The 27,792-nt window shown below is 40.9% G+C and overlaps 1 protein-coding gene across 7 annotated transcripts in view; it reads right to left on the reverse strand.

The window, feature by feature from the left end:
* Nucleotides 1-27,792, reverse strand: part of TRIM44 (tripartite motif containing 44) — a 114,105-nt gene that overhangs the window by 37,776 nt on the left and 48,537 nt on the right. For 2 of the 7 annotated variants that reach the window (XM_044929253.2, XM_044929255.2), the window contains 2 exons: nucleotides 20,178-20,197; nucleotides 9,606-9,690 (listed from right to left, as the gene is read on the reverse strand). In XM_044929253.2, the coding sequence (XP_044785188.1) occupies nucleotides 9,630-9,690; nucleotides 20,178-20,197 (81 nt within the window). In that variant the 3' untranslated portion in view covers nucleotides 9,606-9,629. Of the gene's footprint in view, nucleotides 1-2,067; nucleotides 3,257-9,605; nucleotides 9,691-20,027; nucleotides 20,198-27,792 lie in introns of those variants that run through there. The other 5 variants (XM_006062350.4, XM_006062349.4, XM_025266220.3 and 2 more) reach the window with 4 other exon arrangements.

Consider the following 27,792-nt stretch of genomic DNA (forward strand, 5'->3'; position numbering starts at 1 on the left):
TTTTTAAAAAGGTACCAAAATCATGTCAGAATTTAAACACCTGCTTGTTAAAACGTTATATTTCAAAACACTGGCTGTAGTGGAAGATAGGAAGGAGGTTAAAAACCTCAAACAATTAAGTACAACTCTCATCTTTGGGAACTTAGACTGTACCATTAATTTAATACTGACATTTCAAAGTAGTCATTTAACTAAAATGACCATATGAAAAGAGCACTGAATCCAGCATTTTGGGTGAAGTGGCTAAAAATATCAGGATATAAGAGGGAACCCAGTTTCCTGGAAACAAAGTTTATGGGGTAGGCAGACACTGGTTGATGGCAACTCGGCTTTGATGCAATACTTATGATGCATAATAAGCTGGCACCCTCTTTCACAGCTGCGTTTTCCTACGGGCAAAGCTGAGGGAGGGGGACAAGAAGCCGTTACCAAGTGTGAGGTGACGCTGAAAGGGTTCTGCTGAAGACCACGCTGTCACGTGTTCACTGTATTCTCCACTTTCAAACAAGGAGAGCGGAGACTTCAGGAGCTAAACTGTGATCAAGGTACTACTTTTGTTAGTGGAGACCCAATTAATATAGTGGGTCTGTGTTATATTTTCAAACAAGGAGAGCAGAGACTTCAGGAACTAAACTATAATCAAGGTATTAGTTTTGTTAGTGGAGACCCAATTAATAGTGCCGAGATTTCTAAAGCTACAGTAGGTGCCTCCTGCCACCTCTCCCACTAAATTAGTGAAAGTGAAAGTCGCTCAGTTGTGTCCGACTCTTTGCAACCCCATGGACTATACAGTCCATGGAATTCTCCAGGCCAGAATACTGGAGTGGGTAGCCTATCCCTTCTCCAGGGGATCTTCCCAACTCAGGGATCGAACCCAGGTCTCCCACTTTACAGGCAGATTCTTTACCAGCTGAGCCACCAGGGAAGCCCAAGAATACTGGAGTGGGTAGACTATCCCTTCCCCAGGGGATCTTCCTGACCCAGGAATCGAACTGGGGTCTCCTGCATTACAGGCGGATTCTTTACCAACTGAGCTACCAGGGAAGACGCCCCCCGCCCCCCGCCCCACTAAATTATTAAAGACATCTGAATTCCAGGGAAGGAGTGACTTAATTTACTTAGTCATTGATGTGGAAGTTGGAACAAAGACCTATCTGCATCCAGAAGAGACAATTTCCTCCTAGTCTGCTTATTTCAATGGAGAGCAAAGAGCAAGGAAGGTCCATCCTGCCTGAACCCAGCGATTCAAGAAAGCAAAAGAGAAGAGAGAAAGACATGGCCATGCTGTCTTCTCAGGGCAGTGATTGTTAACACATTAACCCTGTGCAACTGAGAGGAGAGGTCAAATAATTGCCAGACTCTCACCAATCAGACAAGTTACTCCTCTTCCCAAGGGAGAGAGTGAGTACAGGATAAGAGAGGCTGAAGCATGCCCTAGAGAAGGAGGAAGAGTGGCAGAAATGTCTGATTGTGTGGATGTGTGGTATGTGACAGGCTGGGGCAGGGGGGATAAGGATCCTCTCAAACAGACTCCCAGGCTGACACTGTGAAGGTGCTATCATAACATGAAATATGCTGAAGGATAGAAAGATGCCAGGATACCAAAAGATGCTGGAGAAACACTGTCCATAAGGCTACTTAGTCCCATGACCTCAAGGTGCTATGTGTTTCCAAGGACCCCGCTTTGGAGATGAAAAAGAAATACTATTTCTTTTTGGATTCAAAATGAAGCCAAGAAGAAAGAGGGCTCTAAGCAAAATCAAAGAGGAAAGGCACACAACCCAATGGGATGAGACAGATGCAAACTGGAGTCACTCTAACACCTTCTCTCTAAGCCAACCTTCCTTCTCATGAGCACCACTCCCAGTGGTCTGTGATCTCCTAAGACAGAGACTTCAGAGTCTTAGAGCCAGAAAGGGACAGAGCTAGAGGGAACCTCAGGGGCCACATCAAACTCAGGCCTTTCATTTTATAAACCTTGAACTCAAAGCCCAGAATGGTTCAATGACTTGCCTGAGTTTACATAACTAGGTAGAGGCAGAGCAAGCCTTGGAAGCCAGTGCTCCTGACTGAGCTCCGTCTTCCTCCTTTATTCTCAAATGCGGCCACTCACTAAGTTCTCGCCAGTCCCCATCCCATGTTTCCCCACCTATTGGTTTCTCTGCATGGCCACTCTTCTAATCCAAGCCTAGAACTTCAAGCTCTTTCATCTGAATCACCGCAAAAACGTTCTCATCTTGCAAGCCTTCCGGACTCTTCTCTCCCTCTGTCGCTTGACTCAAAACTGAGCCCCTGCTCTCCTGGGGTGAGCTGCACCATTTTGCCACTGCTCTTTCCCCTTTGCCAGCCAGCCTGTCCTACACGGGGTCTGCTCTTTAGCCTTGGTCTTGGAATGAAGGAGAAGTGGGCAGAGAGCTAAAACTGATCCACAGGGGACATGCAGTATGTGAGAGAAGTAAAGGCTTGTTGTTGCCACTGAGACTTCAGGGGCCTTTTCCATATCCCATGCACTCAGAACAGTGCCTAGCTCAGATTTGGCACTCAAAAGATTTTTTTTTTAACGGAATGATCTCATTGATCCTCTCATTAATCTTAACTTTAGATACTGTTATCATCTCTGTTTGGCAGATGAGAAAACCAAGGCCTAAGGAATTGAAATAGTGGGGCTAAGGTTATATAGCCAGTAGTGATGAGGTTGGAATTCTGACCAGAACCTCTGACCCCAAAGCCTGTATTCTTTACCCAGTGCATCACATTGATTCTTTGAACTCTTAAAGTGATAGAGTATAAAACACACACTCAGTTTTTAATGAATGTTTTATCTTAAAGCTGTCTGATTATTTTGTATATTACATCATTCCTCCGTATCCACAGGGGAATTGATTCCAGGATCTCCCTCAGATACCAAAGTCCACGATGTGCAAGTCCCTTATTTATATATAATAGTGGAGTACACACATATATCCTCCTCTGCCATTTCCGCTTAGTTGCAGGCAGAGTCCATCCTAAAGACGTCTTTACTGACTGATGCTGGTTGATTCAGGACAAGAGTTCACTCTTTACTTCCAATTCTCATGGAGTCAGAAGGCTGACTTGAGTACTCCTCACCTTGACTCAAGAGCTCCACAGGCAAAGACTGAATTTTAAACAACTTTCAGGTCTGATGGAGATGTAACTTGTAAAGAAGTAGATCACTTCTCCTTTTTCCCAGATGTCAGCCCTGTCACTCAAAGGCAGGTAGGAAGGGAAACGCCTTCTAGAAAGATTGTTTTAAGAGAAGAAAGAGGAAACAGTCAGGCTTCAGCTGGAAAAGCAAGAGTCAGCACAAAAACCCCCTATTTAGGGAACTATCTCACAGTGATACATGTGAGTTCACACCCTGCTTTTCCAGACAGCAGCCTGTGCTACGCTGGCTCAGACAGGCCACCATTCTCCAACTTCATCATCGCAAGGCACACAAGTCCGCAGCTCAAAGGGCGGCCATGGACGTGAAGGCCCCTCTGCAGCCCATCGCTCGCCAAGGACAGGCAAAGAGCACCACCCGAGTCTCTCCACGGTCCTGACAGCACAGTGTACTCCATGCAAAGCTCTCACTGCTGCATCCCCACCCTTCTCAGAAGGCTCACACAGAGCACACGGGGCACGCGTGCAGCTTTAAATGAAAAGAGCCAAGAAACTAGCCTTGAATACTTAGATTAGAAGCCTTCTTTAGCGCAGATGCACCCAGCTGAACTTTTATTTTTTTAAATAGTTATTTACTAAATCATCTATTTATCTATCTATCTATCTTGCTGTAAGCCTACACTGAAGATTTGCAAAGGCAGAAGAAAGAGCTGGTTAAGAATACAGACTCCACAGCCAGATGGCTTTGGTTCAAACCCTGGCTCTGAATCATTCACTGGCTATCTGACCTTGGGCAAACTATGTACTCTTTCTGTGCTTAATTGTCCTCATCTGGAAAATGGGGCCAGTAGCAGCCTCTGCCCCTATGGGGCTAGCAAAAGGATTAAATGAAATCATGACACGTAACACTCTTAGAACAGCGCCTGGCCCGTGGTAAGGCCTTATATCAATGTTTGCTATTATGGCCATGATCATTATCATCTAAGGAATAGCCAAGGGTCCACGAGTCCAGGTCAGTCATTTTCCAAGCCTGGAAAGTGCCTAAGTATTGCTCGTGTATACAGTTAGCGAATAGTATAACAGACCTGCTATGGCTCCTACTAAGATGAAGAAAAACCAAGTTCAGCTGCTACCGTTCACAAACTCACAGGCTGTTGGAGGATAACAAAAGCAGATCGCAAATCACGGCTGAAGGTAAATGACCTGCACCAGGTGACAGACTGACAGTATAGCCCAGTGAATCTAAGGTTTTCCTATTCCAAACCAGACTTCTCTCCACAACTTCGAAAACAGGTTTTGCATAGCTATTTATTCAGATTAATTGTGTGCCCATCACTTTCCAGACACTGAGAGAACAGTGGTGAAAAAGACAAAGCTTTTGCCCTCATGACATTTACTTCCAGTGGGGGGAAAAATAAGTTACATATATAATCCATTTTAACGTAGTGACAAGGACAGCAGAAAGCCAAAGCAGGGAGGGAAGGAAGGAAGGTCCGAAGAGGCAACATTTCATCAGAGGCTTAGAGAATGAGAGGGAATGAGCCGTGTGAAGCTCTGAGGAGAACACCCAGGCAGAAGGGACCCCAAGCACGAAGGCCCTGAAGTGAAGGACCGTCCCCTCTGTCTGAAGGACAGTGAGAGAGCTGTGTGGCTGCAGTGAGGACGGGGGTGAACAGCAGGCGTGAGGATGGTAGAACCCCCTCCTGTGTGACTTTATAGGTCCTCTTCCTCCAGGGGATTCCGAAGCAAACTCCAGACATGATATATTTCATCTTGGGGCATTCTAAATAATTAGATGACCTCCTTTGTATCCCAAGAGAACATTTCAGTATCTATGTGCAGAATGGATTGGGCGGGAGCAGGGGGCGGTTACAGTGAGGGGAAAGATGAGTAAGAGTAGCCATAAGGGAATGCCAGTAGAATGCCTGCAGAGAAATTATGTGGCCTGGACCAGTATGGAGAGTGGGTGGCGGAGAGAAGTTCTTGGATGTGATGTATAGGTGAGGGTAAATCTGACAAAATTTATTGATTAACTGGATGTGGAATGTGAAGAAAAGAGAGATATTGAGTATTACTCTTAGGTTACTGGCTTGAGACATGATGATGCCATTTACTGAGAAGGAGAAGTCAAGGGTAGAACACACTGGAGAGGGAGGAGAAAAGCAAGAGCGATGTTTTGAACAAAAGCAGCTGTGAGGGCAAAGGCACAGGACAGGGAACAAGAAGGCCTTACTGCAAGTTCTGACTCCAGGCGCCTCTATTTCTAGCTGGGCGACCCTGAACAGATCACTTACTGTCATTGAACTTTCTCATCTGTGTAACATGGGGGTAAGCAAAACTACATCTCAGGTTTGTTTGAATAAGGAAATAAGATGTCTATGTTGTTAAGTCACCAAATTGAGTCCAACTCTTTTGTGACCCTGTGGACTGTAGCCCACCAGGCTCCTTGTCTATGGAGTTTTCTAGGCAAGAATACTGGAGTGGGTTGCCATTTCCTTCTCCAGGGGATCTTCCCAAGCCAGGAAGCAAACCCACATCTCCTGTTCATCAGGCTGATTATTTATTGCTGAGCCACCTGTGTATATCATGTAAATTGTAAAGGTGCTGAATCAAAGGTAACGTACCTGTTTCTTTTGTTACTTCTGATAAATGTCTGTTTAAATAATTCAGATATGAACCTCAGGTTATGTCTTAAATAGTATTATGAAAAGGCTTATCCTTATGTCATTTTGCTTGTTTCATGCTTATACTTTGGAAGGGCATGGAGCATCATTGACATTTCTTATTTGCATTTATTATATACTGTTATTCACATATGTTGTCTCAATCGTGAATACAGACAGAATGGGTGCTCTATGGCCCCTAAATGACTGATGACAAAATGAAGGACAGAGAAGTTCTATCAAAGACCTGACATCCTAGTCTCACGGCCTTCCTCTCTTTAAGTCAGGATACTGCAATCCTGGTATATAATCCACTTGGCATTAGGGCCGGGTCACACTGGGGCAATCTCTGACACACAGAATCCTTTTTTCTTTTTTTAAATTTTATTTTATTTTTAAACTTTACAAAATTGTATTAGTTTTGCCAAATATCAAAATGAATCCGCCAGAGACCTAGCATGTAACAGCTTGAAAGATACTTCTATACATATAAATTTTCTTGGTTCCCTCAACTTGTGATTAAGCCTGGCACTATCATATGACAAAGGGATACACTCACTTTATCCACTGACCTAAAACTGGAAAAACGGCACGTTTCCGTATTGCGCTGTATTTAGTAACGTTCCGTGTCATTGTCTGTTTCAGTCATTCACTCAACCAATATCTGAGAGTCTGCTCTGTACTACATAATATGCTGGGTGCTTGGGATATGTAGGAATTACAACTTTTTTATTGTTAAGAGTGAAAGGAATTATGTTATTAAGACCAGAAGAACAAAAAACTGATTTATGATAGATAAGTTATTTTTGAAAGGAATCACGGACATCCAAGTCTCATTTTCATGTCAATTAAAAAAATTCCCAGTGGCCCTCTTCAGATTTTCTTTTCCCAGGAAGGTGTATCCGTTTCCATTATTTGAACCTCTGATAGCTACACTCCCATTTGTATTGGACATAAATTAATAACAGTAGAGAAATGGTTCAGAAGACCTAGCTTTTTAAAAATACAACAAGATTTCAACCTAAGAGTTGCGGACTCCTACTACAACTGTCTTTCGTCTCTTATACTCTCTTTCTAGATGGCAATTCATCAGCAACAGTTCTTAATATCTAGTGGACGATGAGCCACATTCCTCCAGCTGAGGAACACTGGTGCTAAAGGGTATTTATGTGATAGGGGATAAAAGATTCTTATGGTCAAGAAGTTTGGGAATGCTGGGTTAAACAAAGTAAGTCAGTCTTACTATTTATAGGAGTGCTTAAAGCCTTTATTATGCCATGGTACTTGTGGAACTTCAAGAGCTGGGTAAATAAGCGGCATTTGCCAGACTTATTGGATCCTAGAACCCTAGTTTAAAAGACTAAGTCAACAACTCAGATTATCAGTGTTCAGTCTAATATACTTGGAAGCCCAGGATTGGGGGATTTCCATTTATAACTGCACGTGACGAGCATCTTTTTTAGTAAGGTGCTGATTCTTTAAGACTGGGGAGAGTTGAACAGAGAACAGATGTATGGCTCTGAAATGGGGAGGAGAGACCAACTGCTATAAGGTAAGCACCAAGCAAAAAGGGACTGTTTTGGCTTTTGATTTCCATGACAGTTTCAACATCTAGCACTGCCTGGCACATAACAGACATTGGATATAATTTATTTTAATAAATGGTAAGTGGAATGAAACCTACAGAAATATAAAAAAAGGTTATATAAATTTCAGAATGAGTGACTATGTTGTTTTTCTGTCTTCAATGATTTCCATTTCTATATCTAGACTCCTAGACAGTGCTTAATTTATTTTCTTAGAACAAAAGACTGAGAATTATTCCAACTGCCTTTGGCATCATGACCCTGCAATAATCTAATAAGAAAGGTTACACTGCTTTTTGTAGGTGACCGCACATTAATGAGATCTCCTTGAAGTAATCCCGCTTCCATTATGCAGACAAAATTACATTTTCCAGCAAAATTATTGTGTCAGTCGAGCTCCCAAATTCTGATATTAATTGTTTCATTTGCAAAGGCAACATCAACTTACTAGTTTGTCAAATCTCTGACAAACTGAAGGGAAGCTCATTGTTTTAAGCAGTGATTATCAATCTAAGTCTCTCTTGTATTCTGTCTTTTACACATTTTCCTACTAGCCAGAAGGACTGGGCAAGCTTTAGTTCTTGTAATAGGTTTTAAGAGAAGAATTAATGGCTTTCTTTAAGATGTGTTTTTAAATTACATACCATTTACCTTCTTCAGTCTTTACTTGAGATTTCAGAGTATAAGCTCTTTGAGGGCTATGTGGACCATGAGTGCTTTGCTGAAAACTATATTCTGCACACCAAAGAACAACGCCTGGAACAATGCGCTGTAGGTACTGCATGAACGTCATGTTTCTCCTTTCACTGAGACTCACTGTTTTAAAGTAAAATCTTTCTCTCTCCCTTCCCCACATTTTCTCCCTCTCCCCTCCCCCCTGCCAACTCTTTATTTATTTCTCTCTCATATCATGTATGTGCATTATACACACATACTCTGGAATACAGGGAGGTCTTGCTATATACGCTATGGCATTTTTCCCATGAAAAATACATAAAGCATGGAAGTTTGGTGAAAATCTATCTTTAGAGGAGTTTTGGACAGTTACTTTGCATTGTGCAATGTCAGCTCCTCATCCAAGCCTTAACCTGCCCTGAGCCACAGAACAAGTCTGGAAGAAATCCTGACTCACACTTAGGTCATCTGATCAGAGCTGATCTGTGACACAGGGCTAATCTGTGAACCATGAGTCTGACAGATCTCAAACCCACGACAGGACATTCTCCAGCACTGCTTATCTAGTAATTTTTATTTTGTAGCTTATCTTTATTCTACTAGAAAAAAAATATTGTCCTTTTTATTGTAAACTGTTTGCATCTACTTAAGCCTGATTTTACTCTAGATTGGGACCATGACATCCCCACAGAGTACTGTAGGTTTTACTTTAAAAACACAAATCAATAGGATAATAGGATTCAGTACATTGCTTTACTAGCTCTGTGACCTTGGGTAAAGCACTGAACATGTGTAAGTCTGATATGAGAATAAGAACAGCACCATTGTCCCAGGCTGCTGTAGGATTACATGAGATAGATGATCCATGTGGAATGCTTAGCTCACGTTCATTATTGCGGTCTCTGGGGAGTTGACAGATGAATAGCCATGATGATCAATGACCTTAACAAGTCCATCACCTCTGTAAAAATAAGCTACTCTCCCGGATTCCATCCACGGAAGTAGAAGCTCACAGTGGGTACACCTTGTGGGTTTTGTTTTATCTCCAGGCATGAATTCCTCCTGCAGAGTTTAGATAACATTTCTGGATTGCTGCTGGTTGGGTGATGTCATTTAGGGTAGTCATTTATCTGGCCCCCTGCATTTCTTTCTTACAGCCTATATAACTTCCTTTTTCCTTATTTGGTAGTTAAAGAGTCTTGATTGGCTGGGGACTCGACCCTTCATTTTCATTTATCAAAAATTCCTAACCAGAAGGGATGAGTGCTGAGCTCCAGGGGCATGCTGAGCTGGGGTGTCTGTGCCTGGCCTTTTTATCTGTGCAGCTTGCTGGTAATTGCTAAGTTTTCCCTCCTGAAACAATTATCCCCCCATTTCTCTCCCCACCTCCACCCCACCCCCCAGTTAATTATCAGTTCTGGAATTAAACTGCTTGCCGCTCCTGCCGTTGTCATGGCAACAGTTGGCCTGCACCTGCCACTGGGTGAACAGTGGCTCTTTCAGAAGAGGCGATGGCAGTTGCTGGCTCCACAAAGCCAGGGAGTAAACTAATGTTTACCTGTCTGGGGAGAGAAGTTTCTGTTCATTCCACCTTAGGCAGTTTCCTGGCAAGTTCCACCTCGACTTCGGCCTCATACAAACTGCTGTTGGCATTCAATAAAGAAAATGAAAACAACATTTTCTGATAAAAATGCCAAATCCCTGTTGGCTTGTCACCATTCCATCCATTAACTTTACTTATTGCCAGCCAAGATGTTGGAAGATACGGACCTTCCATCTCCTGAGAATGAGAGTATGTAGTGTGCAGGTTAAAAGCACAGAATTTTAAGCCTGACAGATTTGGGTTCTAATCCTTTCTAACTGTGTGACCATTGCCTAAGAACTTCTTGTAATATCAATTTCTTCATCTGTAAAAAGGGGATGGGAATAACTAAACTTAACAGAGGTTTTTTTTTTTTTTTAAAGCTTTGAAATAATATATGTAGGTCTGACTCCTATTTTAGGTACAACACATAAGCAGGTATCACTATGACAGCTGCTTAGGTGCTAATCCTGAATAGCCCTGAAAGTCAGGGCAAAGTTGGCAGCTAGGTCGGTTTTAACCGGTCCTTGTCTGAGTGGCAGTATCTGCGAAGTAGGATAATATGGTACACTGCCCCACAGCATCTGAACCAATGCATCTAGCAGCCACGGACAGCTGAGAAATGCTTCTTTGCCTACCTTCTCTGTAATTCTGTCAGCTCCTCCCTCTCTACACTGTTTTTCTCACGCTCAGTCTCACTTTCCTTTAAATAGAATTGATAGAACCAGGGAGGGAAGGAGGCATGTACTCACCAAGGAAACAAAATACTTTTCTGTTTTACAACCACATTACAACCTACAGGGAACAATTGGTAGTGGTACTAAGAAGTGGGGGAATGAGGCATTTATGTAAGGAAGTCTTTTTCTTTCCTAATACCCCTGCTTCTGGCTAAAGAAGTCTTTTTATTTTTATTTTTTTTTAATGAACCTACAACCACTCACAGTTAGGTCCCAGGCCCAAATAGGACAGGCACAAGAGTACTGTTCCTTGGCCAAGACGTCACCATTTAGGGTATCCCAGTCTTAGCTCAGCCTTTGGCCACCTTCTTCATGTTCTGAAGCTCCCTCCTTGTAGTTCTAGTTTTAAAGAAACCTGCACGCAGTGACTCCAAAACTTCATACCATCTTGAAAAGAAAAAGCCCCAAACAAAAAACATGCCAGCTTCTGCTCCCAGCATCTGGTACAGACACCTGCTGTGGGTTTCTAGGTAAAGAGGTGAATGCAGTTCAGCCATGCAGAGCTTACAGAAAAAGGAAGGCTCCTTGGAAGTTATTGGGGAAAGAGAATTATTCACCTCTTGCCTGCCTCTCACTGAGAGGTAGTAAGAAGATGCTAGAGACCAGAAGGTTTCTCCTAAAGTGAAAAAGACACCACTAATGACATCTGGCTGTGGCTGCCAGGGGTGAGGAGGGGGCAGAACCAAGGACATCTAATTTACTTATTCTTAAAACACAGACTGGAGTTTTGTGACTCCCTAACATCTATCACTGGCTTAGTGCCAGTCCAAACTGTTTATGAAGATTAAACAAGGAAGAAGAGAATTAGGCTCCAACCAGACTATTCAGCACCGGATCTAACTCAGGGATACCTGTGACATCAATTTAGTTCTTTGACTAGCTTCTAAGAAACATCTAGAGCCTTAAATCTGTTCAGAAAATGCTGGTGCTTTAGTATTCCTTATCTCCATTAATTTAGAAAGAAGCAGGAATCTAGTCTCCAAATTTGGCTTTAAGTTAGCAGATTCATTTTGATATTTGGCAAAACTAATACAATTATGTAAAGTTTAAAAATAAAATAAAATTAAAAAAAATAAAATAAAACTAATAGCTAAAAAAAAAATAAGTTAGAGGAAGGTGGGAGCTGTCAAAACAGGTATAAATAAGATAAAAACAAACAATTTCCTTTTACAACTATACCTCAGTTGCTTTTCTATATAAAGAAGAAACCCAAAAGGAGAATACTTTCAATGCTTCATAAACTACATGTCCTTTCAGTATAGCTGAAGATGTGCAATTTGATGGAAAAACTGAGGCACAGAAAAAGCAAACAATTTACACATAACAACTCATGAGCTATGACTACAGGAGGAGACCCCTACGATTCAAAAGTCCATCCATTTCTTCTATGAATAGGGAGGGCATTGCTGTACTCAAGAGGCAAAGCCAACAGGAAGTGGTATAAACCATCTGGTGCCTCAAATGGCACACAAGACCCTGGGCAAGGGAGACTCAGCCACCCTTTAGTCCCACCTCCTGCCTCAGGCCAGTCATGCAGTTACTCACCCTTTACCACACAGCACGAGAGTTTACATCCCTCTGAGCCTTCAGAAGGCCTGATCTCTGTGCTTGCACGGCCTTCCCATCCTGTCTGTCTAGAAAAGCTAATCCCTACACCCATCCTTCAAAGCCAGCACAAACGCTGTTTTTTCTGATTCTCTATTTTGAGTTAGTTGTACCTGATTCTACATCCAACATCTTTATTGTAGAGAATCATTGTACTGTAGTGGTCAAGAGCCCGCAGTCTCAAATCAGAGTACTTGAATTTGAATACTGGCTCTACCACTTTTCAGCTGAGTGACCTTGTTAGTGTACATACAACCTTTCTGCAACTCGGTTTTCTCATTCAGATGAGAAGTGAAGATAATGTATTAACCACTTATTAGGACTGTTGTGAGAAATTAAAAAAAATGTTTAAAGTACTTTCTGATACATTGGAAAAGACCCTGATGCTGGGAAAGATTGCAGGCAAGAGGAGAGGGGCAGCAGAGGATGAGACGGTTGGATGGCACCACTGATGTTACTGTTGCTCAGTTGCTAAGTCGTGTCTGACTCTCTGCAACCCCTTGGATGCAGCGCTGCAGTCAGGGTCCTCTGTCCCCCACTATGTCCCAGAGTTGGCTCAAATTCACGTTCATTTAGTTAGTGATGCCATTCAACCATCTCATCCTCCGTCATCCCCTTTCTCCTCCAGTCCTCAATCTTTCCCAGCATCAACAATGTAGTTGGCATTCAATAAATGCTTTTTTATAATATAACTAATATAATATAATTATAATTACTATATTGCCCTTACATGTGAAATTAAAATTGTTTACTTAGTTCTCTCTTTTGAACTAGACTTTGAGATCTTCAAATACAGAGCCAAAGTCTGTCTTCATCTTCATATCTCTGAGGCCTAGCATGGGGCCTGGCAACAGAGTAGACAATTGAAAATGTTTCTGAACAAACGAATGAAAAAATTCCTCTGCAATTTTACTTGCTAAAGAGATAAGGGAACAGAGCTCCTAAAAGTGACTGTTATTCTGATGAGCTCTGAGGTCAAGCATATAAACAAGGTAAGCCTGCCAAGCATCATAAGTACACACTGGATGGCAAACCAAAGTTGATTTAGCATAAAACCACACTATGAAAAGTGACATCCAGGTCTCTTCCTCCTGGGCCTTTTTTTCTTAGCATTTTGAAGCCAAAAAAAGGCAGGCTGCTCCTAGCTAGCACTCCCACTGTAAGGTAGGTAGAATAAGCTAGAGTCACCTTGGCTGAATTTTCCAGCTGTGAATGGATTCTCTGGTTATTGGCGAATATGCACAAAATAAAATAGAGCTGTGGCTCTCACAGGCAAATATATGAAAATCAATTACTTTAGGAAGAAGGCCTGCTTTTATTAAAGATAGGCAGTACAATGCCTTGCATGGCTTCATCCTTCATCCGGGTGAGGAGAGGATGAACAAGTCACATCAGCAGAGGAAAACTAAGTCAGCTCAGGCTCCATAAGAGGGAAATGTGACAGCAAAGACGCTCTCTGTGCTGAAGACCAACTTAGACGTTAGAGCCCCACGTGAGGATAAGAGGCAATCCTGACAGTTCCACTCCATGTCCCAAGTATCAGAGCCATTTTCTTTGGCTTCCACCTAGGTCTTCTTAAATGAAGACAATGTAAATACCAAACCACAAATTTACCATCAGAGGATAAAAATGTATCACTGACTTAGTGCCCTCCTATCTCTACAAACTAAGTAATTAGGAAGAGAAATGCCAGATCTGAGGACATGCATATAGTTGTTATTTTAGGGCGTGGGGGGAAAGAATACCTAGTATATAGAACCAAGAAAATTTTTAAAGAAACAAAATTGAGAAATGTAGAGGAAAAAACCGTACCAAATTATAGAATCTATAATCTGCTATAAGCAATTATTTTCATTTCATATTTGATATATGACTGTATTCCTACACACACTATATTCCCAAAAACTGGGGCTAGAGTAGGGCAAAGAAGGGCTAGTATTTACAGGAAAATAAAACCCAGCTACACAGAGACAAAGAGGTTAAATGACTTGCCCAGGGTCACTCAGTCGGTCCCCTACCAAGAATAGCAGGTAGGTCTGCTGACTCTCCCTGAGCTCCTACTTCCTCAGAACTGCTGTTTGTTGGATCACAGAATCAGCATGGTCAGATTCACACTGATCTCAGCGGGAGCTCTTTGCCTAAATAAGAGCCAGCTCTGAAGATGAAAAATTCTATAGAAATCCTCAGTATGGCTGTTACCATTTAAAACGCCATTTTCCTTTTAGTTAAAAGAAAAAAAAAATCAGAGAAAATCTCGATAGCAAATGAAAATTTAATATTGATCTTGCTACTTTCTCCTCAGAACACATGGGTTTAAGGGTCCTTCCCTCTCTGACTTCCTCCCACTACACAACAGCTTTCAAGGCAGCAGAACCTATTGCCGCCTCCTCTCCTTGAATATATATTACTTCTCAGCAGGCTCCAGCAGGAGTAGAGAAGGAGCCAATCTGTGAGGGAGCAAACACAAGATCTCCCATAATAGCATAGAGAAGACAGAAAATTGCTGCCAAAAGTGTAAATTGCTTTTTTTTTCCCTTTGGCTTGGAAAAAAAAAAATCACTATGGGCTTTAAAGATACCCTCTTAAAAGGTGATTCCACAGTGGTTAATATCCATGTTCTACATATTAGGACTTCTGTTCCTCCACTTCCTCCAAGAATCCTTGTCATCTGTATAACTATCACGGATTTGAAGAGGGACTACCACCGAGAAGCAAGAGGCAGCTAATTCTGCAGGGTAAAAGGAAGGCTTGGTTGCTTGCTCCCAAGGGAGTCTAAAAGCAACCCTTTTACTGCTGACCCTCAGGGGGCATTGTGTGAGGATGAGATGAAGAAATAGCCCCTTACAGTGACAGAGGCTAAGGAGAGGAAAAGTAGCCTGCAGAACACAGAGGCCGTAACATTTGAACGTCAAGGCAAGTAAGAACTCCCAGGTTAGAGGAATGAGATCAAAGTGATGCTCTGACAAGTGAGTGTGAATCCTCATGCCTTTCATTCAGGGTCACAGAGAGAAGTGGGCTGGCCCCTGGGAGATAGTACGCATCATGGCTGAGGGCATGAGCTCTGAAACCAGACTAGATTTAAATCCTAGCTCTGTTTCTACTAGCTATGTGATCCAGGGCAAGTTAATCTTTCTGAGTGTTCATTTCCTCTCTTTTACAAGTGGGATAATAGCTCCATCATAAGCTTTACATGAGAGTTAAAAGGGAATATATAAAAAACACTTGTGCACAGTAAAACTTTAAAAAATGGTATCTTTGATTATCATTGTTGTTAACTAGTAGGAAAAGTACACAACAGAATTCAGAACAAGGAACAGACATGACCAAAAGCACAAATACTTGGCCACCTCAAATCTCACGAGGTTGGAAAAGTGAAAAGAGAAAAGAAGGCAGGGAGACTCTAGCGGGCAGGAATGGAGGAAAATATAGATCTATTTCAGACAAATATGTTTCAAAAGGACAGGATATTTCCTTTGTTCCGACCACCATAGAGAGTGGTTGGAATCCGTTTCTCCCTGGACTTCTGTGCAGAGTGGGGAAGGAGCTGTGTGGTAAGAATACTAGCAAAGGAGACAGGTGTGAAACTCTGAGCAGACCTGGAACACAGCGTCTCCAGATTCATGTCTCTTCCATCCCCCGTGTGGGGAGACCCACACTTCCGTCTGTCTTCCTTACACATCAAACTCTCATTTAACACCGTCAGCAATACAGAAACCTTTGGAACAAAACTCTGGCTTACTGAGATGGTAAAGTGTATATCATAAATGTGAGAAATTTCAGATCAAAGGCAATCTGCCCTGAGGTGTTAATTGGAATAAACTGAGCCAAATGGTAGTTCAACGCAAACTGAATGGAACCAGGTAGGAATTTAAAGGGTAAAAGGAAAATTTGACTCCTCTTTCTGCCATACTGGAACACACTTTTTCAAGTGCTCATTTTACCAAATAAGTTCCAGTCCAACAGATCCCTACTGACATCCATGGCAGCTTGGCTTGAGGGAGAAAGCTTGATATCTTGGTTGCTAGTAAAGAAACTATTTGTTGTTATTTAGTTGCTAATTCGTGTCTGACTCTTTTGCGACCCCCCCATGGGCTGCTGCCTGCCAGGCTCCTTTGTCCTGGAATTCTCCAGCCAAGAATTCTGGAATGGGTTGCCATTTCCTCCTTCAAGGATCTTCCAGACCCAGGGATCACACTCACATCTCCTGCATTGGCAGGTGGATTCTTTACCACTGAGCCACCAGGGAAGCCCAAAGAAACTCTAAACACTTCACCACTATCTTGTCAAAATGACAGGAAGGAATCTGCAATTAAATTCTGAAACCAGTATCTCATACTGAACAGTATCTCTGAAGGGAGTTAATCTCTTCATAAGGTCCCTTCATAAGGTCAACATGACTCTGGCATGTCATAAAGACAAGATGAACGTGGCCATCCTAACCAGACACGCACAGAAATGCCATTTCTATATGCAGAATATGTACACTACATCGGCTGAAGGGTTTTCTTTATATTGGTCTTGCTTGAATCCTCTCTCTGGGAAAGAAAATGTCTAGGACTCTGCTTTGTCTGGATTTTAAGGAGCTAGAGCTAGTTTTGAGAGAAGAGGTGGAGTTTTTCTAAAACAAAGGTTTACAGATAATCTGATGAGTTTGTCTAAACCAAAGGTCTGTGTAAAATGGTGAAAAATTAGTCAATAACTAGAGAAGATGTTGATATAGGCTCCCATCATCACGAACCTGGTCTAACTAGTCTCCCAGGCTCTGAAACACCTCCCATTCATTTCCCTTTCTGCATGCAGACGAGCATGCAGACGAGACTTCCAAAATGCAAATCTACTCAGGTTTAATTCATGTTTTAAATTATTTAATGCCCTCCCATTTCAAGAGGCCTGTGAGGGCCCTTAGTGAGCTGGACTCTGCTTTCTTTCCTCCACTCTTCTCTTGTCTAGAGCTATTCCCTGAGTTGTTCCCGTCCCTGGAACAGCCCTGTCTCTGCCTCTCCCCTGACTGCCTCCTCATCCTTCAGACCTCCATTTACACAAAATGTTTTCTGGCTCAGTTCAGTTCAGTTCAGTCGCTCAGTCATGTCTGACTCTCTGCCATCCCATGAATTGCAGCACGCCAGGCCTCCCTGTCCATCACCAACTCCCAGAGTTCACCCAAACTCATGTCCATCGAGTCGGTGATGCCATCCAGCCATCTCATCCTCTGTTGTCCCCTTCTCCTCCTGCCCCCAATCCCTCCCAGCATCAGAGTCTTTTCCAATGAGTCAACTCTTCTCATGAGGTGGCCAAAGTACAGGAGTTTCAGCCTCAACATCAGTCCCTCCAATGAACACCCAGGACTGGTCTCCTTTAGGATGGACTGGTTGGATCTCTTTGCAGGCCAAGGGACTCTCAAGAGTCTTCTCCAACACCACAGTTCAAAAGCATCAATTCTTTGGTGCTCACCTTTCTTCACAGTCCAACTCTCACATCCATACATGACCATTGGAAAAACCATAGCCTTGACTAGACGGACCTTTGTTGGCAAAGTAATGTCTCTGCTTTTCAATATGCTATCAAGGTTAGTCATAACTTTCCTTCCAGGGAGTAAGCGTCTTTTAATTTCATGGCTACAATCATCATCTGCAGTGATTTTGGAGCCTCCCAAATAAAGTCTGACACTGTTTCCACTGTTTCCCCATCTATTTCCCATGATGTGATGGGACCGGATGCCATGATCTTCATTTTCTGAATGTTGAGCTTTAAGCCAACTTTTTCACTCTCCACTTTCACTTTCATCAAGAGGCTCTTTAGTTCCTCTTCACTTTCTGCCATAAGGGTGGTGTAATCTGCATATCTGAGGTGATTGATATTTCTCCCAGCAATCTTGATTCCAGCTTGTGCTTCTTCCAGCCCAGCGTTTCTCATGAGGTACTCTGCATAGAAGTTAAATAAGCAGGGTGACAATATACAGCCTTGATGTACTCCTTTTCCTATTTAGAACCAGTCTGTTGTTCCATGTCCAGTTCTAACTGTTGCTTCCTGATCTGCATACAGATTTCTCAAGAGGCAGGTCAGGTGGTCTGGTATTCCCATCTCTTCCAGAATTTTCCACAGTTAATTGTGATCCACACAGTCATAGGCTCTGGCATTGTCAATAAAGCAGAAATAGATGTTTTTCTGGAACTCTCTTCCTTTTTCCATGATCCAGTGGATGCTGGCAATTTGATCTCTGGTTCCTCTGCCTTTTCTAAAACCAGCTTGAACATCTGGAAGTTCACGGTTCACGTATTGCTGAAGCCTGGCTTGGAGAAATTTGAGCATTACTTTACTAGCATGTGAGACGAGTGCAATTGTGGGCAGTTTGAGCATTCTTTGGCATTGCCTTTCTTTGGGATTGGAATGAAAACTGACCTTTTCCAGTCCTGTGGCCACTGCTGAGTTTTCCAAATTTGCTGGCATATTGAGTGCAGCACTTCCACAGCGTCATCTTTCAGGATTTGAAATAGCTCAACTGGAATTTCATCACTTCCACTAGCTTTGTTCGTAGTGATGCTTTCTAAGGCCCACCTGACTTCACATTCCAGGATGTCTGGCTCTAGGTGAGTGATCACACCATTGTGATTATCTTGGTCGTGAAGATCTTTTTTGTATAGTGAGCCGCCCCTTATTCTCCAAGACTGACTCAGGAGCCCTTCCTAAAGCAGCCTAAACTTCACTTAATCATAGCAGTTCCTCCAGACTATAAGTGCCCAGTCATGTGCTTGTCTCTCCTACTAGACTTAGGACGCACAAGGCCAGGGACCATGTCTGTCTTAGTTTTCACATATGCTCAGTGTATAGCACAGTGCCTGATACCCAGTAGGGTCATGAGAAAAAGAGAGTGGGAGAGAGGGTGAGAGGAAGGAAGGAAAGAAATGAACCGCAATACAAAGGGAGCCTGTTCCTGAGGATGGCTGGAGGATGGGCCTGAAGGGACCCCCTGAAGCTCTCTGGGCTTAGAGTGGGGGCTCCACTGGCCACAGAGGACAAGGAACGAGATTGAGGCTGAGAACTACAGTCCCAAGGAAGGAAGCAGCAGGAAATACAGATGTGGGATAACATTTGGCACTAAGACAGGGGCTCAGGATGTGTGGAGGGAGAAAGGAAAAAGAAGGAATTGTATTTGTAAATAAAAACAAAGAAGGACCAAATCCTGGCTCCAAAAGCTCATTTAGCTTCCTTCAATGAGAGGCTTGCATTAGATGAGTGACTTTCAAACTGAGTTCTCAGGAACCCTAGGTTTGTGCACCAGCCCCTCGGGGTCTACTGTAAGGAATAGAGAAGTTTCACCAGTAGATGTGGCCCCAACTTTAACCAGACAAAAAATGCTTTGTATATACTCTACCCAAGGCCCATCTGAAAAAAAATCTGTTTCTACTAAAACTAAAGTTTGAATAGCAGTGGCCTGGATGATCTTTCTGACAACTCCCAGCCTTAACCGTCCTGGATCCTATGTGACTGAGGGTGCCATCTGGACATTGCATTTTACTTTGTACAAATGCCCCTTGATTGTGTTCACAGCAGAGGCAGAGCATTGCCTAGAGCCTGTGCTCACTGCTGAGCAGAAAGAAGCAAAGGTAAGTAAACTGAAGTCCAGGTTCACTGAGAGGCAGAGGCAATGAAAAAATGCACTTTTAAATCTCATGTGGTGAAACAACAGCACAAAGAAGCATTTTTTTCTTCCTAAACAAAGTGTTGTACACCTATGACCTTGGGTTCACTGTATCGGTGTCTTGAGTCAGACACAAGGCTGTTATGGGTCAGAAATAAAGAATATTGGATTCAGAGTCCATTAAAAAAAAAAGGCAATCCAATTCCAATCAAGAAAGAACAATGCAAAAGTTTATCTATTGAGTCCACCTGATACCTAATTACCATTTAAATATAGTACCTACTGGTCTTAACAAGGTATTTGGAATGTGCTACAGAATAAAGCAGAGTTACTGTCATTGTATACTTTAAAGCTTATCTTTATCTGAAGGTTACATACAGGAAATAGCATAGATGGGGAGGGAGATGGGAATCTTACAAAATAAGATCTTCAAAGCCCCTGGCTTAAGATGGAGATCCCTTATCTGTGCTGTTCCTTGGCTGGTCATATTTCACGGGCCTTCAAAGGCCACAAATGTCACTCTACTTCAATTCTGAGAACACACAAGCCACAGTAATGTGATCTTACCGGGGTTCTTCCTCGTCGCCCTGAAAGAAACAGAAAGAAACAACATAAGAAATCAGGATCAGTAGAGACTCATGGAGATTTTTTTGTTTTCCCTCTTCTCTCCCAATCTGAAAGCAAAGCTTGTACATTTATTGCAACAGAGACAAGCTAGTTGACATCTAAGTGCTAAGACATGGGCTAATATAATCCTATGTTCAAACTGCCCAGCAGAGATGAACTAATAATTTGCCCTTGCAAGCAGAGAAGTGAATGCATAGACCTAGGAGGCCTAAATAATAGCCTTGCCTTTTATTTGTATGGCTGGCAGTATTTAGTTTTGAGCAAACTGAGAGCCCAAAATAGCAGCAGGTCTCAGGCAAAAGCTGACCAGCTCCAAAAGCATCAAGCTGTTCCCCTCAAAGGCACACTTGAGCCTCGGCCTGGCATCCTTTCCCTCCAGACATGAACACAGAAGCTCTAATAGAGAGCACACTATGTGCTCAAGGCTCTAAACCGGGCTCGGGAAACTGGAATTCTAGTCCAAGCTCCGTTATTTATTAGCTGTGAGCCCTTGGGCAAGCCAGCTAATTACTCAGGACCTTGATCTTTGTAAAAGGACAGTTCTGGCATTTGATGAGCCACACCATTCTCCAGCCAAACAAAGACATTTCTCTACTTCTCATCCACTCTTTACAAAAGCAATGTGTGATGGTGATTTTTCCAGGTACTGTATTCTGTGAGCCTAACTTTATCAGTGATCACAGCAGATTTCTTTGAGCCTCTTTTTGTGACCAAACAAGATTTTTCAAATGACACTAAAGCATTCTCCAAGGGACCTCATTTATCCTTCTGGTGACACAGTATCTTTGATGTCCTCCTCTTTAGTCATTCAGGATTGGTTTCAATAGAGACTGTATCTCTTGGTTGGAGATAACTCCCCAGGAACTTTTTTGATTAATGGATAGATTGACTGATTGATCTTATAGGTATAAAGGAGAATGAGCTCTGGAGTCAGCCACTTGGTCCAAATCTTCATTCCATTACTTACTTGCTGTCCTACCCTGGTCAAATTATTTTGTCTTTCTTAACTTCAATTTTCTAATTAGTAACATAGGGGTAAAAACTGTCTTTATAATATAGGGTAAGCATGAAATTAAATGAAATAATGTGTACAAATGTCAAACACAGTGCCTAACACACAGAATGCACGTAATAAAGGTTATTATCAACATCACTAAAGATTCAGTGTGATTCATTAGGAAGCTCTTACCTCAGGGCACTGAAGAAAACAGACAAAAAACCCATCGTGATCGATCCTTCTAGGAGCTCCCATTCCGGAGCAGGGGAACTAGATAGAAAGCGAACTACGCCTAAATGTCTTACGGGTGCTACCAAAGACATACGTGGAACGCTCGGAGAGTCAGAAGAGGAGTGATAAACACAGCCTCTCCCGGAGAAGGGGGAGAAGGCTCCACGGAGAACGTGGCATTTATACCGCCCCTTGGGGAATAAGAAGGATTTTCCCAGGTTGAGAACAGAAGATAAACAGGGAGGGCACTGGAATAGCAAGAGCAAAGCCACCACAGTTTATAAAATGCAGGTTTAAGGAATTTTGAGTTCTGTGAAACTAGAGAACGGGCTGTGTATGTGCGTGTCTTGGGCAGGAGACACGGGGGTGGCAGTGGCGTGGGTGGGCTGGGGGGCTGGGAATGCAACAGAGGTAACGGGACTGCCAGCACGCAAGCCTCTCAAGGACACCTGCGGTCAGAGAGGTGATTCTGAACAGATTATGCACTGGAGGCTGGATACAAAAAGGCATTTTTAGAAGACTGTTAAAAATCTGCACTCTTGCTGAGGGTGCTAATCATCTAATGAGAAGTGGGGCAAGTGGCGGAAGGAGGGTACAGGGGTGGTGGAAACCTTCTCTTGTAGTTTGACTGGCATGTCTTATGGGAACTATAATCTAGTGAAAAAAAATCCATATAATTTAAATTTAATATGAGCTACATAACTATCAATGACATATTTAAACCTCAATACAATTTTCCAATTATCTTCGGGTGTTAAAACATAATTATCTAGGAGAACTGTAAGGAAAAAAGTATCCAGACTTCCTTCCATGATTCAGAGGAAGTCTTCACAATCACCCATCTTGGTATAATGGTCAAGAGACAGACTTTCTAAGTTAGAGAAACATGGCTTTGAATTCTGGTTCGTCAACTCCAACAGTGAAGCTTTTGACAGTTTACTTAACTTTTCCAAGGTTCAGTTTCCTCATCTGCACATGGAAATCCTAATTCTTACCTCACGGGGTGGCTACATGGATTCATTAAATGAGAAAATGTGTATAAAACATTAAGCAAGTGTCTAGTATAAGTGCTCAACAAATGGTGGTCATTATTGTACTTCTCTGAAATGTTATTGGATAACATTTCTAGGGATAGTGGGAAAGAACAGAGAAGATGGGCTTTGCTTTCATTCATCCATTTCTGCTGCCTATAGCTAGGTGATTATTTTTAAAAAAACAATAATCACTATCACAAAGCACAGGAAAAACAGAGTGAGACTCTCACTTTTGAAGAAATGAATAAATGAATGCAAGAACAAATGCACACACATATAAGGCAATTCTGAACAGGTCAGCAGACGTTCAGAGGATTAGTAATCTTGCTAGTAAAAGGTGAGCCCATTCTCTTCCCACTACCTGAAATGCCCACTCCAGTGTTCTTGCCTGGAGAATCCCAGGGATGGGGGAGCCTGGTGGGCTGCCGTCTATGGGGTCACACAGAGTCGGACACGACTGAAGGGACTTAGCAGCAGCAGCAGTATTCTGAGAGCTAATTCCCATCCTTAAAGGTCAAGCCTCACTCGGAAAATTTTCTTCAATAGTGGTACAAATGAACTTATTTACAGAACAGAAAAAGACTCACAGACATAGAAAACAAACTTACAGTTGCCAAATGGTAAAGGGGTGGGGAGGCATATTTTAGAAGTTTGGAATTAACAGATGCATACTTGCATACATGCTAAGTGGCTTCAGTAGTGTCTGATTCTTTGCGACCTATGGACCACAGCCTGCCCAGGCTTCCCTTTCCAAGGGATTTGCCAGGCAAGAATACCGGAGTGGGTTGTCATTTCGTACTCTAGGAATAGATACATACTATTATATATAAAATAGATAAAAAATAAGGATTGACTGTATAGCACAGGAAACTGTATTGAATATCTTATAATAATGTATAATGGAAAAGAATCTGGAAAAGAATATATATATATAAACATATATGTGTATATATATATCAAAGTGATTCAGTTATATAAATATATCATACTTATATATATAAATTTGATATATTTATATAACTGAATCACTTTGATATACACCTGAAACATAACATTGTAAACTACACTTCAATTTAAAAATGGTATAAAAAAAGGATTCTACATTCAACTTTCTTCAAATGTTATCCTCCTCACTTAAAAAGAGACTGAAACTGGACCTTGTAAGTGAAACAGTATGAGTATGGTTTGGAAATAGGACATTCCACTCCAAAGAGCAAACTCAAACTCTCAAAGAAAAGGCCTTAACTTGGAATCAAATAAAATATACTGGCTATATACTTTGCTGGCTATATATTATACTGGCAAATAATTTTCTGGCTTTAGAATAATCTTCATGAAAAAAAGCAAATAGCACTTGGGCAGGTAGGACACCTAGACATATTGTTTTTATCAGCTTTATTGAGGTATAATTTTTAATACTGTAAAATTAACTGCTTTAAGTTTATATTAATAACTTTAAATTTAGAGTTAAGCAACTATTACTACAAACTTGCTTAAAAACTCTACATACATACACACAAGCACACACGACATGAGATTATCTTTTTCCTTCTTAACTTCCTTAAAAGCACAGTTTTAAGCTAAAATTATAGGTCTTGCAGTGTTTATTACATATATAAATTATACACATATGACAACTATAACATAAAGGATATGGAAAGAGGGCCAATTGACCTATATAGTTTCAAGCTATCTACACTTTATGTGAAGCGGTTTAAAATTAATTTTAAGTAAACTGAAAATTTAAGGATACATACTATAATCCTTACAGAAACCACTAAAAAATAATGCAAAATAATAGAGCTAAAAGGCCAATGGATATATTATAATGGGATTCAAGGAAATGTTTCAAAAATCCAAAAGAAAGCAAGAAAAGACAATGAGAAGAACAAACACAGAAAACAAATTGTACAATGCAAACCTAAATTTAACCATATTAATAATAACATCAAATGTTAATGGACATTACACTTCAATTAAAACATACAGATTACCAGAATGGATAAATGACTAAGACCCAGCTACATGTTGTCTATGACAGACATTAAGTTAACAATATAGACAGATTGAAAGCAAATGAATGGAAAGAGATAAACCACAAAAACAGTAAGCATAACACTAAACTGGTTTTACTAACATTAGATAAAATATATATCAAGACAGAGCATTAACAGAGAAAAAGGGAATGTTCATAATGATTAAAGGACTGGTTCATCAGGAAGATGTAACAATCATAAATATGTATTTACTTAGTGACAGAGCTTCAAAATATCTGAAGAACAGTTGACAGAATTAAAGAAATAGATAATCCTTCATCATACTTGAAATGTAACATCCCTCTCTCAGCAATAGATTGAAATAGACATAAAAATCAGTAAAAACATAAATTATCTGAACTCCTAATTGCTATTTAAAGAACACCACACTTCAAACTACAGAATATATATTCTTTTTAGGTGTGCATATGCATTCAACAAGAAAGACCATATGAGCGGTCATAAAACAAGCCTCAATAAGTGTTAGATGATTGAAATCATTCAGAATAGGTTCTCTGTTGACAATGAAACTAAACTAGAAATAACAAGGTATGTAGGAAAATACCCTATATTTAGAAACTAAACAATATACTCCTAAATAATCAATGAACAAAAAGAAGAAATCACATGGTAAATGAAAAAATATTTCAAACTGAATGATAAAGAAACCACAACATAACCAAGTTGTATGATTCAACAGTGATTAGAGGAAAATGTATTGCTCTAAAAATGTACATAAAAGAAGAAAGTAGTAAAATCCACAATCTACTTAGACAGAAAAAAGAATAAGGTAAACTCAAAATAAGTAGGAAAAAAGCAGATGTAAGTAAAATAGAAAACAAAGAGTAAAATTAGCAAATCCAAAAGTCAGTTCTTTAAAAAGACTAATAAAATTAATAAAATATAAGTTAGACTGATCAAGGATAAAAGAGGGAAAATCACAAATTATCAGTATCAGAAATGAAAGATGGATTACTATTCTAGAGACTGCTGCTGCTGCTGCTAAGTTGCTTCAGTCATGCCCGACTCTGTGCAACCCCATAGACAGCAGCCCACCAGGCTCCTCCGTCCCTAGAGACTATAGACAATTAAAAAATATAAGAAAATATATGAACAACTTTATACTAAAAACTAAAACAACTTAGGTGAAAATGACAAATTTCTTGAAAATTACAACCAATTTTAACATTTCAAATCAGTGTAAGATGAAAAATTTTGACTAGGTCTACATCAAAGAAATTGAATTGGCTATCAGAAACCTTCACATAAATAAACTCTATGACAGATGGTTTTGCTTATAAATTCTACCAAATATTTAAGGAAGAAATAACACCAATCTTACAAAAACTCTTCCAGAAAATAGATGAGGAGGAAATAACTTCTCAGGTTGTTTTCTGAGGCCAGCACTATCCTGATACCAAAGCCTGACAATGACATTATAAAAATATAAACTTACAAATGAATATCCCTCTCTGAAGGGGGCTTCCCTGGTGGCTCAGACAGTAAAGAATCTGCCTGCAATGCAGGAGATCCAGGTTCAATCCTTAGGTCAGGAAGATCCCATGGAGAAAGGAATGGCTACCCACTCCAGTATTCTTGCCTAGAGAATTCCATGGGCAGAGGAGCCCGGTGGGCTACAGTCCATGGGTTTACAAAGAGTTGGACATGACTGAGAGACTAACACTTTCAACTCACATCTCTCTCTGAACACAGACATAAAACTCTTTAACAAAATATTAATGAATTGAACTCAGATAATACATAATGACCAGGTGGGAGTTTATCTCAGGAATGCAAGGTTTAGTATTGCAATGCAAGATTCAACATTGTAAAATTAACCAAAGTAATCAGCCATCACACCAGAATGGAAGAGATTCACTTAATAATTTCAGTGGATATAAAAAAATATCTTACTTCTAACCATGTTTATCTGAATTATTGTTTCCATGTCTAATGTCATTTCTCTTTGATTTCAAGATGTTTTCTTTGTCCTAAGTTTTTGAAAGTTTGATTTTGATGAGTCTAGGTATGGATTTCTTAGGTTTATCTCACTTGGGTTCATTTGGTTTCTTAAATCTCTGGGTTTATATTTTTCAACCAAATTTTAGAAATCCCTTTTCCTCCCATTGCTGGACAAGTGACATATATGTCAGAGCTTTCTTTATTGTCCCACAGATCTCTGAGATTCAATTCAATTATTTTTCAATCTTTTTTTTTGTTTGTTCAGATTGAGTGCCCATTGATGTGTCTTAAATTCACTGATTCTTTCCTCTGTCATTTCCTATTTGCCATTGAGCCAGTCTAGTGAATTTTTCATGTCTGTCATTGTATTTTTCAGCTTTAAAATTTCATTTGGTCCTTCTTTATATCTTGTATTAATATTTCTTTCCTGAGATTTTAAAATATTTTTCATTTGTTTCCAGCATTTGTTACTGCTTATTGAGACATTTTTATAATACAAAACTAATACAATATTGTAAAGTTTAAAAATAAAATTAAAAAAAAAATAGTGACTTTAAAATTCTAGTCTGATAATCCCTAGTACTGCGTCTTCCTGGTGTGGCCATCTCCTGATTTTTTTCTCATTAGAATTGAGATTTCATTGGTTCTTGGTATAATGAGTACTATGGACTATATCCTAAACATTATAAGATCCGGTTACTAATTATATCTTCTATTCTAGCAGACTGTCAACCTATTTAGGTTCAGAACACATTTCCTAGATCACTTTTATGGCTTATAGTTCACATGTCATTTGCGTTTATTAAACTTCTGCAGTGCCATTCCGGTCGCTTCCTTCAGATGACAGAGCTCCAGTCTAGTCTTCATCAGTGCTAGCTCAGGAGGAGGGGAACCAACTCATCACTACCAAGTAAAAGGGGAAGGTATGATTCCACCCACTGAGTCAGCTGGGGAGGGGCATTGCCTAGTTAACGCAGGGTGAGAGGGGGATGTTAAATCTCCATCTACAGTCCCCACATGGAAGGGATGATATGAAAATGAAAGTGTTAGTCACTCAATTGAGACCCCATGGAGTATAGCCTGCCAGGCTTCTCTGTCCATGGAATTCTCCAGGCAAGAACACTGGAGTGGGTAGCCATTCCTTTCTCCAGAGGATCTTCCCGACCTAGGGATTGAACCCAGGTCTCCTGCATTGCAGGTGGATTCTTTACCATTTGAGCCACCAGAGAACCCCACAGGGGATAGTTTGCTATTTCCTTCCTATTATTGCAAAGGAGTGGTAGAAGTCCGAGTTC

This window comes from Bubalus bubalis, chromosome 16 (genome assembly GCF_019923935.1).
Source record: "Bubalus bubalis isolate 160015118507 breed Murrah chromosome 16, NDDB_SH_1, whole genome shotgun sequence".
NCBI lineage: Eukaryota > Metazoa > Chordata > Mammalia > Artiodactyla > Bovidae > Bubalus > Bubalus bubalis.